Below are 20,302 nucleotides of genomic sequence, written 5' to 3'. Positions count from 1 at the left end.
AACATGCCTATAAGGGTGATCTCTCTTCGGGATACAGAAAATATTGAAACGCAAACTAACAATCTGTCCGCACCAATAATGAGGGGCGTAGCTAGACCTCTAATTTTGTGGATTTATATTTGTGCGAGCCCCCCCCCCCCCCCCTCGAAAATATGTAAAAGCCAAGAGGCAATCTAGTGAATTCTGGGCGTTCTGAGGTGCTTTATTTAATATGATACAAATATGGTCTGTTTTGTAGTCAAGTAGGCATACTGCAATTAGAGCTGATTTGTTGATTTTTCTTCAGAACCATGTGGATTCAGCAGCTACACGCCTGATATTGTAACGTTATTCATTGCATGTGATAAATCCGCCATATTCTGGATACAGCTATTTTGTTTATAAATATCTTAAATTGGCACTCCCAAAATTTTCTATGACAAAATCAGTATGCGTGCAAGTGTTTTGTTTGCATTGTTTTATCAAAATTGACGAAGGGTTAGTTTCTTGTGAAAATATGCTTCCTTTGGTCGTATTTTGGAATCGTTTAGAGTACTTTTGTTGGCGCCTCATGGGGGGGCGACCTGTTTGGGCGCCTACTTTATTTTGGATAGGAGGCCAATTCATGTTCATCAGTGTGATAATTGTGTGCGTACCACGTTAGATTTATCATTATCAAATCTCTGATGAATACAAATGAGGAGAAATAGTTATTATAACATGCGTTTAACTAAGTTAATAAAATGTTGTGTCAGGTCTAATGTTCTGTGTTGTCTCATGTTCTGTGTTGTTTTATGTTTTGTGTGTATTGTCTCATTGTCCCATGTTCTGTGTTATCTCATGTTCTATGTTGTCTCATGTGCGTGTTGTCTTATGTTCAGTGTTATCTCAAGTTATGTGTTGTCTCATGTTCTGTCTTGTCTGATGTTCTGTATTGTCTCATGTTCTTTTTGTCGCATGTTCTATGTTGTCTCATGTTTTGTGTTGTCTCCTAGTATGTGTTGTCTCATGTTCTGTGTTGTATCATTGACCCATGTTTGGTGATGTCTCATTTACTGTGTTGTCTCATGGGTGTGTTATCTCATGTTCTGTGTTGTCTCATGTACCGTGTTGTTGTATGTTTTGTGCTGTCTCATGTTTGTGTTGTCTTATGTTTTTTGTTGTCTCATGTTCTGTGTTGTTCATATTCTGTGTTATCTCAAGTTCTGTGTTGTCTCATGTTCTGTCTTGTCTCATTTTCTGTCTTGTATTATGTTCTGTCTTGTCTCATGTTTTTTTAGTCGCATGTTTTGTATTGTCGCATATTCTGTTTTGTCTTATGTTCTGTCTTGTCTCATGTTTTGTATTGTCGCATGTTTTGTATTGTCTCATGTTCTGTGTTGTCTCATGTTCTGTGTTATCTCATGTTCTATCTTGTCTCATGTTCTGTCTTGTCTTATGTTCTGTCTTGTCTCAAGTTCTTTTTTGTAGCATGTTTTGTATTGTCTCATGTTCTGTCTTTTCTCAAGTTCTTTTGATCTGGACTGTCTTATGTTCTTTCTAGTCCCATGTTCTTTCTAGTCTCAATTTCCTTTTCGTATCATGGTTTGTGTAGTCCAATTGTTTGTCTCGTCTCATGGGTTGTCCATTCTTGTCTGATGTGTATTGTTTCATGATCCGTCTCGGTTAATGTTCTGTCACGTTTCATGTTTTGTCTTGTCTCATGTTCTGTCTTGTCTCATGGTTTGTCTTGTCTCATGGCTTCTCTTGTTTCATGTTCTGTCTTGTTTCATGTTCTGTCTTGTCTCATGGTTTGTCTTGTCCCATGGTTTGTCTTGTTTCATGTTTTGTCTTGTCTCGTGTTCGGTCTCGTGTCATGTTCTTTCTCGTCTCTTGGTTTGTCTTGACGTGTGTTTGTCTTGTCTCATGTTCTGTCTATTCTCATGGTTTCTCTTGTCTCATGTTTTTTTCACGTCTCATGTTTTGTATTGTTTCATGGTTTGTCTTATTTCATGGTTAACTTTGTCTTGTCTCATGGTCTGTCTCGTCTCATGTTATGTCTTGTCTCATGGTCTATCTTGTCTCATGTTAAGTATTGTCTCATGTTCTGTCTGTTATGTCTTGTCTCATGTTCTGTCCTGTCTCGTGGTTTGCCTTGTTCCATGGTTTCTTTTGTTTTATGAACTGTCTTTAGTCATTTTTTATCAATATTTTTTTTTCTTTTTTTAACTGACATCGAACGTGAGATGAGCTTTTTTGAGTGCTTTTAAGACATAACAACTTATTTGTTGTTTGGTTTTAATATAAAAAAAATCTTCTGTATGTACATGTACGTCCTCATTCCGTAGGCAATGATTACAGACTCACCTGTTTGTTTGATTATTCATTTTCATAATTTTCAGAATACAACCAGAAATTTGCTACTTCATCTTAAGTCCGTAAACAAATATTCTTTATTTAAGCTCACACGATGGCGCTCGAGTGTTCATACTGCACAAACGTACGTAAAACCGGAACCAATTTTTAATTAATCTTTGAATGCAGATTAATCTCGAAGAGGGAGATAAAAAGCTCTGTTAATTGTTTTTATTCTGTTACAATACATCATTTACATAATCGTATCTCAAACACTGTTGCAAGCTGATATTGATACATATATTGAATACAATATGTTTAAACCAACATACATTTTTTACAGTCAGAGACAGAATAAAGCGTTGTTATCTTAATTGCATTGAGAATTTCGTTCATTTACATTTTATTTGTAACTATGAATACAGGTAGTTTCACTCGAATGTTTTATTGTTCTAGACATAGAAACTCTATATAAAAAAGCAATGCAACCGATGACGGAGACGTTCTCTTTATATCTTTTCGACTATAGATGTACTGTCCGAAAAAATAATTGTTATCGATGAAACAACTTGAAGTTCGTTTTATTGTTACTACGTCACCACATGCACGCATGTAGCCTGCATTGCTTCATACTCTTGTCGAAATGTCATATGGTTTAATTCAGACACTTCTCAAAATGTTATAGATATATCACCCACTTAAAAATGCTTATTGGAATATCGAAGCGGCCATGTAAGGGCGATACGCTTCTGATATTATGGTATTCCTCATGCTCGCTGAAGGAGTCTATTGATATGCCATCTGGCTGCGTTGTTGTAAGGAAAGAGCTCGAGGGATTTTCTGTAACATGTCCGTGCCATATCATATTGGTTCTCTAGTTCATAGCATTGACCAAGTACATTGAGGGCTGTCTCCATATGTCCACGCCCTCGACTCTCAACACAAACATAGTTATGTAACTTGTCTAGGACTTCCAGTCTTCTCTCTTCTTCTCCAATTTGTCTGAATGTGAGGTACTGCAGGTAGAACATAAATGGTTTGGAGTCAATGATAACAAGGTCCATCCAATAATCATTTATTGGATGTCTGTGATAAAAATCATCAGGACGAATCACTCTATGCATCTCGTATACAAGGAACGCAGGTACACAACATATTTCTAATGAATTAAAAGCAACGCTGCATGCAACATGCCGTTTAAGCACTTCCAAAACAGGAAGCTCATAAACCTTTTGTAGAAACGTCTCAGTTTTCAAATGAGTTGCCCTTCCCGCACACGGACACACCTGACACACATCAACATGCAGCTGACTCTCGGTGTAGGTCAACACCAGTTTAGCCTCCTCATACTGACCACTGCAGTACAACATGGATGCCAACTTTAATCTGCTAGAAGTGAGGTCAGAGTCCAGGGAGGCCTCGTAGAGACGGTAAATGACTGGTGGTATTGGTTGGTTCGAGCGAAGACACGTAGATGCCGCCATGGTGGCAAGGTATTGATAAAGAAACTTCACTGCATGTTGTAATTCTGCCCATATATCCGATTCATTTAGAATTTCCTGAACTTTTATGATTTTGTTCTTTGTTTCGGAAATGTTACTTTCAGTCATCGTGTCGAAACGGAATATTTGTATTATATATGTATAAAAGCATCCCTCCACTGTAGCCAATGTGTTCTGAAGTCTTGTACTGAATGTTCTTGGTCTGTCAACGATCCTCTCCCCAATCTGATCCATTTCTATCTGGGTGACATAGTCCATGATGTTGTCTATCATGTCAGACAGAACGGTTGACAGGAGAGGAAACTCCCATTTTCTCAGTTTTCCCACGAACAGGTCCACTCCCGAGATCGTGTAATGTGGACAGTGTCGAAGGTTGAACCATCGTTGAATAGTTTTCAGGCAGAATATAACGCACTGCAGCAGGTTACGTTCCTGCCAGATTTCTGGAGGATATGTCTCAAGGGTGAACAATAAAGCGGTTTTAAAATGAAACGTGCTAAGTCTATCACCAACTAACGGTTTGAAAAAAGACTTTCGTAAAATTTTTAGAAATGTGTAAACCTGTATTTTCAAAATATTGAGATCAAACATGAGCAGTCTTTCAATCAGTGACGTAGAGAATCTCCATTCCAGTTTTGACTGATCACTCTCGGCGTGACCTTGTGGGACGAGGAATGTTTCACACTGACGTGCCTTTGCGAGTGTTTCATGTCTCGGCCAGTGACCGGGCTTTGGTCTTGTGAATAGGAAATTGCATTCAAACAGCGGTCCATTGTATCTAAACGCGATGATGAAGTCTAGATCTTTGTGAGCACTTCTTGATGGCCCTTGTTTCCTAAATAACCGACCAAAGCACTGCTCTATCCAACTATCAATCCAAGTGTTTTTCAACAGCACCCTTCCATCCATTGTCTCTTCGACATCCCATTTTGCTTTCACATTGTCCAGTGTTTCAGGCAGTGGACAGTCACGTTTCACAATCTGTAAACAGCAGTGCTGGGGCGGAGAACGATCGTTCTTTATCATCAGAAGACACCCCTTCCCTGGCTCCCAGTCTGCCCAGTCTGTTATCACACTGAAATCATTTAAACAATTCAAACAATCTGTATCTGATTTCATGCCTAGAGTCGTTGTCCCTTCCGATTGGCTACCGAAGACAAACATTTTCTTCAGACCATGATTGGTGATGATGTCGATAGCATTGTCCATCTTCTCATGTATTAAGTATGTCTTCCTCCTCCGAGCCACATTCTGTCTCGTAACGCCAATGTCCCTCAGAACTCTGGACAGTCTCAGGGACATCACCTGCTGGCCTTTAGGGTCACGGTCCATTGTCTGAAAAACGCGAAACCCATTAACACAAGTTGAATACAGTGGTTTCAATATACATGTCATATTCATTATATTGTTACAATTCAATATTTTGTAAAAAAAAAAACAATGTATCACAAATCACATATCATGGCAAACAAAAGTGTGTTCGCTAAATGCACTTGATAGAATGAAAAGTATTATCAAAAATAGATATATATATTTTAATACACTTTAACTAAAGTGATGTTTAAATAAGTCAACAAGCTATTTTATTAATGAAACAATGTTTCGGCCATTTGACCTTCATCAGTTTGTGTGTGTGTGTGTGTGTGTGTGTGTGTGTTTGTTGCGTGCGTGCGTTTGTGCGCATGCGCGTGCGCGTGTTTGTGCGTGTTTGTGCGTGCGTGCGTGCGTGCTTGCGTGCGTGCGTATGTGTGTGTACGTGCATGCTTGTGAGAGAGTGTGAGCGCTAGTGCATGTGTGCTTCCGTTCATCAGAGAGTGCGTCCGTGTAAACATATGTGCGTAAATGCTACCGTGTCAAGGTCTGTAAATGCTTGTTTTGATGTGCGTGTATGCTTGCATGCGAGCGTTAGCGTGTTTTTCTGTGTCTGTGTTTATAAAAGCACGAAGTCTAGAGGATGTGAAGTATTAATCGATCTGGATGTGTTGGCGCTTAATAAAAATGAATTGAGATAATGTTGGTACACAAAAAGTAACCTTTACATAACCAACAATAGTTAATTGTATCTTACTTTTAGCATGCGTTTCAAAACATGTCCAAAGCACAGTTTTGGTAATTCTAAATTTCAGTTATATTCTTGATGCGCCAAGATCAAAGATAATAGTTTTTTATAAGCAGCGAGTATGTGCAAATTAAACGCAGGTTTGACTTCCTTGTTATTGTTCGTATTTTCATTTCTAATTAAAACACATTACGAGTCTAGCATCCTAATCTTTGATGTATACGTATGCCACATTTAAAATAAAAATAATATCTTTTTACTTACTGAGAATCGATCAAAGGGGATAAGCCGGCTCTGTTGAGTTCATTTTCTATATAGGATAACAAAACAAATACTAATGGGTATAATAAAGTGGAATACTGCCTACTGACAAAACTGCCGACAAAAGTGATAACTTTGTTTTGTAATGTACAGTTTTAAAACAATTACAGATAAAATGTCTCAACGTTCACATGCTTAAATTCAATGTTGACGTTTTCTACATTGCGAATAGTATATTGTTACCATGGTCCTATCGATAATTCGATCAGAAAAACGAGGGTACGATAACTATTTGCACGACAGACGTGTTTGAGGAAGAAATGCCCTTAAGTGACTCAGAAAGCGAGAATGATTTCCCTCCTATGTTTGTAAACAAAAGTGACACAACACGTGACCAAAACAATATACATGTACATGCAGAATTAGAACACAAGGTCTTACCGGAGTTTAGTCGGGCTGATAGTCCATCTCAAAAGCACACTTTTATCAATAAGTCCAAGGAAAACACTATCACCCAAATTAAACAGAATCAGTCGAGCAAAGTGCAAACACAGTCCAGTATAAATGCCTCCAAACAGCAGGTGAAAACTAGCACTACACGCAAATCCCGTGGTGTTGTTTTCCAACAGGTTAAAAATACAACAGTTGGGGAGTAAGAAACCAGTGGAATCCCAGCAACTTACAGCGTAGGGGATCGAGAAACAAGACACGAAGGCTAAAAATAGCTCACCTCAGTCTGATGTGTCAGAATAGGCCAGTAGTGAGGAGAATTTTGGGATCACATTTTGTTTATTCAATGTACAATGTTTAATTGGTAAACGATTTAACAAATAAGACTCAGAGGAAATCATTGCTTTATTTAATGAAAATGTTATTCTTATATTAACGGAAACATGGCTAAATGATAGTTATAACTGTCAGGTAAAGAACTTTTATTATTATCAGTTGAACATGCAAAATACACCTAAAGGTGCGAAACGCGAAAGCGGTGGTGTAATTATTTATGTACATGATAAACTGAAAAATAAAATTGAACTTTTTAAAACATGTTTTGTTGCAATGCTTTGAGGACTATCTAGATTCATAGAAAAAACTAGAAAATCCTTACCAAACTTTTGCATCATATATTTAGGTAACTTTCCAATGAGCTTTTCCTTCTGAAATTAAAGATTTCACCCACTTTATTTTTATTGAGTGAATGTAAGATTCTATCTATATCATATGTAAACCACCTTTCATTTTTGCAGCAATAAGGGTCCTTCGTTTTATTTTTTTCCTTTTTGTTATCCCATAAAAAGCTAAATATGATTTTATTTAATAGTTTTATCACATGATTCGGAACGACCAATGCATGAAAGGCATACGTGAATTTTGGAATAAGTAGCGTTTTTATAATTTGTATTTTTCCATAAAACGTTTTCTTTTTGACCAACCTTGTACTATCTCTTTGCATTTTTCTACTTTAGAATCCAAATTTAAAGATGCGCACTGTCTCGGGTTTAAACCAAAATAAATCCCAAGTGCTTTTATTGGTTTATTTGACCAGTTGATATTACTAGCCGTTAGCATATGCTTATACCCGTACAAGAAAGAGTTTCCCGTACAAAAAGCTTTCCTTAAGATGTTGTTGTCTTGGCCATTTACCTTGGAAAGTCTACTCATACCTGTTTGACGTAAATCACAAATTGTGCATGCGTCCAGGGGCAGTGATTACATACCGTCCAAAAACCTGGATTATTTCATTTGATATTTACGTATGTATGATGCACTCTGCATGTAACCGCATGAATGCCGTTGTAGTGGATTCACATGGCTTGTTGTTTACCGTGTCTGGATTTATGACCACATTAGCCCTTACAAGATGTTCCAACCATGATTTATTTTTATTTTGAATTTTATGTGTTTCTAAGATTCCATTTTTCTATAAAAAAACAAAACTGTAAATTTCACAAACAGTTATCGAATATGGAGCTAAAATTGTGTCATATGCCTTTGGTATTGTGAAAATTTTGAATGACGTTTGATTTGAAAGTAAAGAATACTTATCTTTTATACAGGACGCATAAAGGTAATACTGCATTAAACTGACAAGGTTGGAATTGGCTCAATAATGCAATCAATTTTTCGAAAATAGATGTTAGTGTCTCATTTTCTGGATCAGTATATAAATATTTCAATATTTCCTCAATTCATGAAATTTATACTACTGAAAATTGCTAAGGATTACCATAGGTATGACGTTGAGTATCAATTATCTTGTATCAAGTTGTTTTGTTCTGCCAAATGCATGCGTAAGCACTATGTTCTTCGAAAAGCTAGAAATGTGTAACACAACCTCAATTTTGATATTTTTCTCTTCTTGTTTTGCCAAAAACAAATACAAACAATTATAACATTGAGTTTGTACGTGTTTTTATACGTATTTTTAACGATTATATTTATAAAACATAAAGAGTTAAAAAATAGACCATACAAGTTCAAAAATATATTTTGGATGAACTCGGTTTCTCTGATATCTGGCGAACTGAAATTATCGAAAATTACAGTACTTAAAAAGAGTTACAAATTAATACTGTCAAGGCGGGTACGCAAATAATTCAATTATATGAAAAACATATACCTTATTTCAACATGCTTTCATCGTCGAAAAAAAACCTATGGACTATCCATGAATATAAATTTCGACATGCCCATGCAATATTTAGAACTTTTGCTCAAAGGCTGGCAATTGAGACGGGCAGGTGAGACGGGCAGGTGAGACGGGCAGGTTTACTAACACGTCACAAAATGAAACAATATGTGTATCATGCAATATCAATCAGGAATAGTCTGAATATCACTTTCTGCTTTTAATGTCCAAAACATAGATACTTAAGGTGTAAGTGTTTAAACCATATTTCAACTGTTTACCAGCACTAAATAATATTTGAATATTTTCTATGCATTGATTAAAAGAAGACAATATATTTTTTGCATTTTGTTTGATTTGTTGTCTCCCTACGAGAACATCCTTAAAATTTGTTATTACGTTTGCCAGCACTGTACCAACTATAGGATGTTATGATATATATGTTAAATAGTTCCAGTAAACTTTGCGTGTGTAATATCTTCATTCATTGACCATTGTATGTTGATATGCTATGGACAATGTATTATGTTTTATGCAAAAACCTTATCGTATTGTATCGTTTTTTTCAAGATATGGCAGAGAATATTATTTACTTGGCCTAAAGCTGTGACAATTAGAAAATAACTTATTAGTAAGTCCTTGTTGAGTGTATCGTTAGTGTCCACGTTGTGTTATTTTGATAGTGTCATTATTTTTGTTTCATTTAATTTCCTAGTCATAAGTTCATCTAAAACCACAAAAAGCCAGTCATCGACTTGAAGTGTGCATTGTTACTCAAATATTCTCGTAATTTTCATCTCGATAAATCATGAAATTCAATTTGCATTAATAATCAATGAAATCTTCCTTTCCCTAATTTTTTATTGAAGAGTTTTATCATTTATACTTATTGTACAAATTACCATAAAGTCTGATATATGTGAAATGTCATGTCCTCGGATGAGCACAACCACTTCGTAGGTTTTTAAAACTGCACATATTTACCGTTTTGAAAACTTTCTTTTATTTGTTTTGTCTTGGAATGAGCCAATTTTTGAAAAGAAGTATCTGAAATCCAGTAATATAAGACTGCTGACAATAGATCAGATCGCATTTTCTTCATATATGAATTTGATAGTGCTCAATCAGCTCTATTGTCCAGTACAAAGCAGTATTGAACCTTGCTCAACCAGCACTATTGTCCTGCACAAAGATGTGTTGAACCTTGCTCAACCAGCACTATTGTCCTGCATAAAGCAGTGTTGAACCTTGCTCAACCAGCACAAATGTCCTGCACAAAGCAGTGTTGAACCTTTTACTGAACATGATTGTTGCTCAACCAGCACACTTGTCCTGCACAGAGTAGTGTTGAACCTTTTACTGAACATGATAGTGCTAAACAAGCACTATTGTCCAGCACAAAGCAGTGTTAATACTTTTACTGAATATGATAGTAAGTAAAATAGCCTGATAACAACCTTAAATCATATGTATTTGTTGACATTTAGTGGTTAACATTTTGCACAGATATTTTAGCATGAATCTCAAGAGCGGTGTGTAATTATAAAACTTGACGTATCTGCTAGAGAAATTACATAAACAAACATATCAGTACATATGTTTAAAACATTTCAGGTATGATTGGTTATCAAATTTATGTCATATTCACATATTACGCCAATACAGTAACTTGAGGACTATAACGATATTTAACATTAAAGCTGGAATTAAACATACACTTCTGATATAAATTCCTGATTGCAATTGATACCGAATTAGTATTACAAGTCTTAAACAACATTGCACAAGCATTCCATTTCTCATCTTCAGTGATAGCAAAGTAGTTTACAGTTGGTGTGTTTTTCAGTATTTGACCCAAAGCGACTTATTCGTTCAGACCAAACATAGAGTCATATTTCTGATGTTATAGTATTAATGCTCGTACATTAATATTAATATTAAAATAAAAAAAAAACTCCAGTACTTTCGGTCCTGCTTAAAGCCACTTAGATCTACTAAGAATTACTTAGAACTAATTAGAGATATTAAGAACTTTTAAGAAACAATACGAACTACTAAGACATACTTGAAAAGCCCGATGACATGTATCAATAAATGAACTGTGTAATTATAAAAATAATAAAAATCCAGAAAGGAAATTTATTCTTAAGTTTTTCAAAGTATTTGTGTATTTATAGAAACACTTCATGAGAATCATCGATGACTAGTTGTCTTGTCAGGTTTATCATCAAAAAGGGGTTTCAACAAAATCATAGTTATATGTAAAAAAATAAATTCCAGTAAGGACGCAATGAATTTAAATGAACTTGTACGATACAGATAGATAGTGGCCACTTAAATTTCTAGATTAAAGAATAATTTGCATGATAATCCTCTTCAGTGTATCGTTGTTGTATTGCGTTGTTATATATCTCGTTGAGTGTTCGTTGTCAAATTACGTTGTTATATATCTCGTTGAGTGTTTGTTGTCTAATTGCGTTGTTATATATCTCGTTGAGTGTTTGTTGTCTAATTGCGTTGTTATATATCTCGTTGAGTGTTTGTTGTCTAATTACGTTGCTATATATCTCGTTGAGTGTTTGTTGTCATATTGCGTCGTTATACATCTCGTTGAGTGTTCGTTGTCATATTGCGTTGTTATATATCTCGTTGACTGTTTGTTGTCTAATTGCGTTGTTATATATCTCGTTGTGTGTGTGTTGTCTAATTGCGTCGTTATATATCTCGTTGAGTGTTCGTTGTCAAATTACGTTGTGAGATATCTCGTTGAGTGTTTGTTGTCAAATTACGTCGTTATATATCTCGTTGAGTGTTTGCTGTCAAATTGCGTTGTTATATATCTCGTTGAGTGTTTGTTGTCAAATTACGTTGTGAGATATCTCGTTGAGTGTTTGTTGTCAAATTACGTCGTTATATATCTCGTTGAGTGTTTGCTGTCAAATTGCGTTGTTATATATCTCGTTGAGTGTTTGTTGTCAAATTGCGTCGTTATATATCTCGTTGAGTGTTTGTTGTCAAATTGCGTTGTTATATATCTCGTTGAGTGTTTGTTGTCAAATTGCGTTGTTATATATCTCGTTGAGTGTTTGTTGTCTTATTGCGTTGTTATATATCTCGTTGAGTGTTTGTTGTCTAATTGCGTTGTTATATATCTCGTTGAGTGTTTGTTGTCTAATTGCGTCGTTATATATCTCGTTGAGTGTTTGTTGTCAAATTACGTTGTTATATATCTCGTTGAGTGTTTGCTGTCAAATTGCGTCGTTATATATCTCGTTGAGTGTTTGCTGTCAAATTGCGTTGTTATATATCTCGTTGAGTGTTTGTTGTCAAATTACGTTGTTATATATCTCGTTGAGTGTTTGTTGTATTATTGCGTTGTTGTATATCTCGTTGAGTGTTTGTTGTCTAATTGCGTTGTTATATATCTCGTTGAGTGTTTGTTGTATTATTGCGTTGTTATATATCTCATTTAGTGTTTGTTGTCTAATTACGTCGTTATATATCTCGTTGAGTGTTTGTTGTATTATTGCATTGTTATATATCTCGTTGAGTGTTTGTTGTCTAATTACGTTGTTATATATCTCGATGAGTGTTTGTTGTCAAATTACGTTGTGAGATATCTCGTTGAGTGTTTGTTGTCAAATTACGTCGTTATATATCTCGTTGAGTGTTTGCTGTCAAATTGCGTTGTTATATATCTCGTTGAGTGTTTGTTGTCAAATTACGTTGTGAGATATCTCGTTGAGTGTTTGTTGTCAAATTACGTCGTTATATATCTCGTTGAGTGTTTGCTGTCAAATTGCGTTGTTATATATCTCGTTGAGTGTTTGCTGTCAAATTGCGTCGTTATATATCTCGTTGAGTGTTTGCTGTCAAATTGCGTTGTTATATATCTCGTTGAGTGTTTGTTGTCAAATTGCGTTGTTATATATCTCGTTGAGTGTTTGTTGTCTTATTGCGTTGTTATATATCTCGTTGAGTGTTTGTTGTCTAATTGCGTTGTTATATATCTCGTTGAGTGTTTGTTGTCTAATTGCGTCGTTATATATCTCGTTGAGTGTTTGTTGTCAAATTACGTTGTTATATATCTCGTTGAGTGTTTGCTGTCAAATTGCGTCGTTATATATCTCGTTGAGTGTTTGCTGTCAAATTGCGTTGTTATATATCTCGTTGAGTGTTTGTTGTCAAATTACGTTGTTATATATCTCGTTGAGTGTTTGTTGTATTATTGCGTTGTTGTATATCTCGTTGAGTGTTTGTTGTCTAATTGCGTTGTTATATATCTCGTTGAGTGTTTGTTGTATTATTGCGTTGTTATATATCTCATTTAGTGTTTGTTGTCTAATTACGTCGTTATATATCTCGTTGAGTGTTTGTTGTATTATTGCATTGTTATATATCTCGTTGAGTGTTTGTTGTCTAATTACGTTGTTATATATCTCGTTGAGTGTTTGCTGTCAAATTGCGTCGTTATATATCTCGTTGAGTGTTTGCTGTCAAATTGCGTTGTTATATATCTCGTTGAGTGTTCGTTGTCAAATTACGTCGCTATATATCTCGTTGAGTGTTTGTTGTCTAATTACGTTGTTATATATCTCGTTGAGTGTTTGTTGTCTAATTACGTTGTTATATATCTCGTTGAGTGTTTGTTGTCTAATTACGTTGTTATATATCTCGTTGAGTGTTTGTTGTCTAATTACGTTGTTATATATCTCGTTGAGTGTTTGTTGTCTAATTACGTTGTTATATATCTCGTTGAGTGTTTGTTGTCATATTGCGTCGTTATATATCTCGTTGAGTGTTCGTTGTCATATTGCGTTGTTATATATCTCGTTGAGTGTTTGTTGTCTAATTGCGTTGTTATATATCTCGTTGAGTGTTCGTTGTCTAATTGCGTTGTTATATATCTCGTTGAGTGTTCGTTGTCAAATTATGTCGTTATATATCTCGTTGAGTGTTTGTTGTCAAATTACGTCGATATATATCTCGTTGAGTGTTCGTTGTCAAATTACGTCGTTATATATCTCGTTGAGTGTTCGTTGTCAAATTACGTTGTTATATATCTCGTTGAGTGTTCGTTGTCTAATTGCGTTGTTATATATCTCGTTGAGTGTTTGTTGTCTAATTACGTTGTTATATATCTCGTTGAGTGTTTGTTGTCTAATTGCGTTGTTATATATCTCGTTGAGTGTTTGTTGTCTAATTACGTTGTTATATATCTCGTTGAGTGTTTGTTGTCTAATTACGTTGTTATATATCTCGTTGAGTGTTTGTTGTCTAATTACGTTGTTATATATCTCGTTGAGTGTTTGTTGTCTAATTACGTTGTTATATATCTCGTTGAATGTTTGCTGTCAGATTACGTTGTTATATATCTCGTTGAGTGTTTGTTGTCTAATAACGTTGTTATATATCTCGTTGAGTGTTTGTTGTCTAATTACGTTGTTATATATCTCGTTGAGTGTTCGTTGTCTAATTGCGTTGTTATATATCTCGTTGAGTGTTTGTTGTCTAATTACGTTGTTATATATCTCGTTGAGTGTTTGTTGTCTAATTGCGTTGTTATATATCTCGTTGAGTGTTTGTTGTCTAATTACGTTGTTATATATCTCGATGAGTGTTTGTTGTCAAATTGCATTGTTATATATCTATTTCATTTAGTGTTCGTTGTCTTATTACGTTGTTATATATCTCGTTGAGTGTTTGTTGTCTAATTGCGTTGTTATATATCTCGTTGAGTGTTTGTTGTCTAATTGCGTTGTTATATATCTCGTTGAGTGTTTGCTGTCAAATTGCGTTGTTGTATATCTCGTTGAGTGTTTGCTGTCTAATTACGTTGTTATATATCTCGTTGAGTGTTTGTTGTCTAATTACGTTGTTATATATCTCGTTGAGTGTTTGTTGTCTAATTGCGTTGTTATATATCTCGTTGAGTGTTTGCTGTCAAATTGCGTTGTTATATATCTCGTTGAGTGTTTGTTGTCTAATTACGTTGTTATATATCTCGTTGAGTGTTTGTTGTCTTATTACGTTTTTATATATCTCGTTGAGTGTTCGTTGTCTAATTGCGTTGTTATATATCTCGTTGAGTGTTCGTTGTCTAATTACGTTGTTATATATCTCGTTGAGTGTTCGTTGTCTAATTACGTTGTTATATATCTCGTTGAGTGTTTGTTGTCTAATTACGTTGTTATATATCTCGTTGAGTGTTTGTTGTCTAATTACGTTGTTATATATCTCGTTGAGTGTTTGTTGTCTAATTGCGTTGTTATATATCTCGTTGAGTGTTTGTTGTCTAATTACGTTGTTATATATCTCGTTGAGTGTTTGTTGTCAAATTACGTTGTTATATATCTCGTTGAGTGTTTGTTGTCTAATTGCGTTGTTATATATCTCGTTGAGTGTTTGTTGTCTAATTGCGTTGTTATATATCTCGTTGAGTGTTTGTTGTCTAATTACGTTGTTATATATCTCGATGAGTGTTTGTTGTCTAGTTACTTTGTTATATATCTCGTTGAGTGTTTGTTGTCTAATTGCGTTGTTATATATCTCGTTGAGTGTCTGTTGTCTAATTGCGTTGTTATATATCTCGTTGAGTGTCTGTTGTCTAATTGCGTTGTTATATATCTCGTTGAGTGTTTGTTGTCTAATTGCGTTGCTATATATCTCGTTGAGTGTTTGTTGTCAAATTACGTTGTTATATATCTCGTTGACTGTTTGTTGTCTAATTGCGTTGTTATATATCTCGTTGAGTGTTTGTTGTCTAATTGCGTTGTTATATATCTCGTTGAGTGTTTGTTGTCTAATTACGTTGTTATATATCTCGTTGAGTGTTTGTTGTCTAATTGCGTTGTTATATATCTCGTTGAGTGTTTGTTGTCTAATTACGTTGTTATATATCTCGTTGAGTGTTTGTTGTCTAATTGCGTTGTTATATATCTCGTTGAGTGTTTTGTTGTCTAATTACGTTGTTATATATCTCGATGAGTGTTTGTTGTCTAATTGCGTTGTTATATATCTCGTTGAGTGTTTGTTGTCTAATTGCGTTGTTATATATCTCGTTGAGTGTTTGTTGTCTAATTACGTTGTTATATATCTCGTTGAGTGTTTGTTGTCTAATTACGTTGTTATATATCTCGTTGAGTGTTTGTTGTCTAATTACGTTGTTATATATCTCGTTGAGTGTTTGTTGTCTAATTACGTTGTTATATATCTCGTTGAGTGTTTGTTGTCTAATTGCATTGTTATATATCTCGTTGAGTGTTTGTTGTCTAATTACGTTGTTATATATCTCGATGAGTGTTTGTTGTCTAATTGCGTTGTTATATATCTATTTCATTTAGTGTTCGTTGTCTTATTACGTTGTTATATATCTCGTTGAGTGTGTGTTGTCTAATTGCGTTGTTATATATCTATTTCATTTAGTGTTCGTTGTCTTATTACGTTGTTATATATCTCGTTGAGTGTGTGTTGTCTAATTACGTTGTTATATATCTCGTTGAGTGTTTGTTGTCTAATTACGTTGTTATATATCTCGTTGAGTGTTTGTTGTCTAATTACGTTGTTATATATCTCGTTGAGTGTTTGTTGTCTAATTGCGTTGTTATATATCTCGTTTAGTGTTTGTTGTCTAATTACGTTGTTATATATCTCGTTGAGTGTTTGTTGTCTAATTGCGTTGTTATATATCTCGTTTAGTGTTTGTTGTCTAATTACGTTGTTATATATCTCGATGAGTGTTTGTTGTCTAATTGCGTTGTTATATATCTATTTCATTTAGTGTTCGTTGTCTTATTACGTTGTTATATATCTCGTTGAGTGTGTGTTGTCTAATTACGTTGTTATATATCTCGTTGAGTGTTTGTTGTCAAATTGCATTGTTATATATCTCGTTGTGTGTTTGTTGTCAAATTGCGTTGTTATATATCTCGTTTAGTGTTCGTTGTCTTATTACGTTGTTATATATCTCGTTGAGTGTTTGTTGTCAAATTGCGTTGTTATATATCTCGTTGTGTGTTTGTTGTCAAATTGCGTTGTTATATATCTCGTTGAGTGTGTGTTGTCTAATTACGTTGTTATATATCTCGTTGAGTGTTTGTTGTCTAATTGCGTTGTTATATATCTATTTCATTTAGTGTTCGTTGTCTTATTACGTTGTTATATATCTCGTTGAGTGTTTGTTGTCTTATTGCGTTGTTATATATCTCGTTGAGTGTTTGTTGTCTAATTACGTTGTTATATATCTCGTTGAGTGTTTGTTGTCATATTGCGTCGTTATATATCTCGTTGAGTGTTTGTTGTCTAATTACGTTGTTATATATCTCGTTGAGTGTTTGTTGTCATATTGCGTTGTTATATATCTATTTCATTTAGTGTTCGTTGTCTTATTACGTTGTTATATATCTCGTTGAGTGTTTGTTGTCTAATTGCGTTGTTATATATCTCGTTGAGTGTTTGTTGTCTAATTACGTTGTTATATATCTCGTTGAGTGTTTGTTGTCTAATTACGTTGTTATATATCTCGTTGAGTGTTTGTTGTCTAATTACGTTGTTATATATCTCGTTGAGTGTTTGTTGTCTAATTACGTTGCTATATATCTCGTTGAGTGTTTGTTGTCATATTGCGTCGTTATACATCTCGTTGAGTGTTCGTTGTCATATTGCGTTGTTATATATCTCGTTGACTGTTTGTTGTCTAATTGCGTTGTTATATATCTCGTTGTGTGTGTGTTGTCTAATTGCGTCGTTATATATCTCGTTGAGTGTTCGTTGTCAAATTGCGTTGTTATATATCTCGTTGAGTGTTCGTTGTCAAATTACGTCGTTATATATCTCGTTGAGTGTGTGTTGTCAAATTACGTTGTTATATATCTCGTTTAGTGTTTGTTGTCTAATTGCGTCGTTATATATCTCGTTGAGTGTGTGTTGTCTAATTGCGTCGTTATATATCTCGTTGAGTGTGTGTTGTCTAATTACGTTGTTATATATCTCGTTGAGTGTTTGTTGTATTATTGCGTTGTTATATATCTCGTTTAGTGCTTCTTGTCTTATTACGTTGTAAAATATCTTGTTTAGTGTTTGTTGTCTTACTACGTTGTAAAATATCTTGTTTAGTGTTTGTTGTCTTACTACGTTGTAAAATATCTTGTTTAGTGTTTGTTGTCTTACTACGTTGTAAAATATCTTGTTTAGTGTTTGTTGTCTTACTACGTTGTAAAATATCTTGTTTAGTGTTTGTTGTCTTACTACGTTGTAAAATATCTTGTTTAGTGTATGTTGTTTTACTACGTTGTAAAATATCTTGTTTAGTGTTTGTTGTCTTACTACGTTGTAAAATATCTTGTTTAGTGTTTGTTGTCTTACTACGTTGTAAAATATCTTGTTTAGTGTTTGTTGTCTTACTACGTTGTTATATATCTCGTTTAGTGCTTCTTGTCTTATTACGTTGTAAAATATCTTGTTTAGTGTTTGTTGTCTTACTACGTTGTAAAATATCTTGTTTAGTGTATGTTGTCTTACTACGTTGTAAAATATCTCGTTTAGTGTTTGTTGTCTTACTACGTTGTTATATATCTCGTTTAGTGTTTGTTGTCTTACTACGTTGTAAAATATCTTGTTTAGTGTTTGTTGTCTTACTTCGTTGTTATATATCTTGTTTAGTGTTTGTTGTCTTACTACGTTGTAAAATATCTTGTTTAGTGTATGTTGTCTTACTACGTTGTAAAATATCTTGTTTAGTGTATGTTGTCTTACTACGTTGTAAAATATCTTGTTTAGTGTATGTTGTCTTACTACGTTGTAAAATATCTTGTTTAGTGTATGTTGTCTAATTACGTTGTTATATATCTCATTGGGTGTTTTCTGTCTTATTAAGTTGTTATATATCTCGTTTAGGGTTTGTTGTCTTATTACGGTGTTACATGTATCGTTTAATATTTGTTGTTATATGAACGTCACATTAACCTGTTCATAATGTGTTTAGCCGTGATAACTTGCCTTAAACATGATCCTGGTTACCTTTTTCGGAAATAACCTTAAATGCTTATTGTTCATGAGAAACAGCCTTGCAAATTCACACCATAAATGGTAAGAAACAAGCAAAGAGCAATTTCATCGATTTGAATACATAATTTAATTGCTGCGAACACCAGCATATGACAATAGATTTGATAAACTGATATAACAAATGAAGCGAACATAATAAATAATTTAACCGATACAATAGTGTATAGAAAAATACATCAACAACAGCATACATGTCTATGCTTCCCTAAATCATATTTAAATGAAGAAATAAAATTATCACTTTGCTATGAAAAAGACAGACTTCCAACAACTCTCTAAAAATTGTACTTACCGGAAACCGTTGTAATTGGTCCAAACAAAATTCAGCTTTGACTTTGTTTATTCATTCAGTTGGCTGTGCTTTATCTACATATCGTTACCGAACAATAACACAAGTTCACATGCTGACGTTTTCAATATGAATGTCAAACGTTCTGTTAAAAGCGGACACAAATAGACTGGTTATGCATGTACCGACCTTCAATAAACCAGTCAATATCTTGAGTACTTCAACACGCCATGTGATGAATTGAAATGAATATCGATCACGGTTTTCGGTTTTGTTTATATTGTCTGACTTACCTTGCACGATCTGGCGGACATATGTTTGGTCCGGGCTTCAGTAAAAGAGGTTGTCTCGGAGACTGATACAGCGAACACAATTAGGGTTTTGTAATTTGCATTTTTATATTCATGCACTATCAAAACTATCAAAAACTATTTCAGTTATAAACCAACAGGAATATCTTTGTAAACGACAGGCTTTTAAATAGCTTCTTACATTAATTAAAGGCTAAATTTGATCTATTCTTAAGTAGTTTTAGAGCTATATTATGGCTATTTGTAAGTAATTTTAGGGCTAAATTAGGGCAAATCTTAAAAAATCTTAGACTTATTTAGAATTTTTTCTTACTAAATTTAGGGCTAGATTATGGCCAAACTTTAGTTATTTTAGGTCTTAATAAGGGATATTCTTAAATTAGTTAAGGGCTTAATTGGGATTATAATAAAGTAAATTAATGGCTAAATTAGGAATTTTAGGACTCCAATACGAACGTTAGGCGGGTGTTACATGTATCAATTACTTTAGAATAGTTAAATAGTTTTAAATATATGTCTTTGGTGTACAATTACCTTGAGCTGGCCTTCGCTGTGTACCCAAAATATGTATACTCCGTTAAAGGTAAAAACAAAACTAGCCAATGATCCACTATCCAAACTGAAGCTTAAACCCAATATGTGTTTTTAACAAACCAGATCAATATTGTTAAACAAAGTTTAGACATAGCTGGCCATAAACATACACTTATGTTACAATTTGGAAAAAGGGTTGTCAGCAAAGGAGGGTATTTGTAATTTAAAAAAACAACAACATATATTGTATTTCCTTAACGTGTTGATTTTCTAAATCATCATTTATAATAACTTGATTATACAAGAGGGTTACACGGGTTATACCACTTTTAGAATACT

The 20,302-nt window shown here is 34.2% G+C and overlaps 1 protein-coding gene across 3 annotated transcripts; it reads right to left on the bottom strand.

Annotated features, from left to right (window-relative positions):
- Window positions 1-2,552: 2,552 nt before the first annotated feature.
- LOC128223108 (uncharacterized) lies at window positions 2,553-19,230 on the bottom strand. 3 transcript variants are annotated; one of them, XM_052932364.1, is made up of 3 exons: window positions 6,577-6,930; window positions 6,139-6,184; window positions 2,553-5,150 (listed from the first exon to the last, which is right to left on the bottom strand). In XM_052932364.1, the coding sequence occupies exon 3, from the start codon at window positions 5,145-5,147 to the stop codon at window positions 3,081-3,083; it is 2,067 nt and encodes a 688-aa protein (XP_052788324.1). In that variant the 5' UTR covers window positions 5,148-5,150; window positions 6,139-6,184; window positions 6,577-6,930; the 3' UTR covers window positions 2,553-3,080. The 3 variants fall into 3 exon arrangements, with proteins under 3 accessions (XP_052788324.1, XP_052788326.1, XP_052788325.1); XM_052932366.1 differs by lacking the exons at window positions 6,139-6,184; window positions 6,577-6,930 and adding an exon at window positions 19,122-19,230; XM_052932365.1 differs by lacking the exon at window positions 6,139-6,184.
- Window positions 19,231-20,302: the final 1,072 nt, after the last annotated feature.

This window comes from Mya arenaria, chromosome 17 (genome assembly GCF_026914265.1).
Source record: "Mya arenaria isolate MELC-2E11 chromosome 17, ASM2691426v1".
NCBI classification, from domain to species: domain Eukaryota; kingdom Metazoa; phylum Mollusca; class Bivalvia; order Myida; family Myidae; genus Mya; species Mya arenaria.
Note: the sequence above shows the minus strand (reverse complement) of the source record. Positions and strands in the feature narration are given on the sequence as shown.

Bases quoted from the DNA above. Each gene is read 5' to 3' on its own strand.
- LOC128223108 (XM_052932366.1), bottom strand. From the start codon at position 5,147: ATGGACCGTGACCCTAAAGGCCAGCAGGTGATGTCCCTGAGACTGTCC.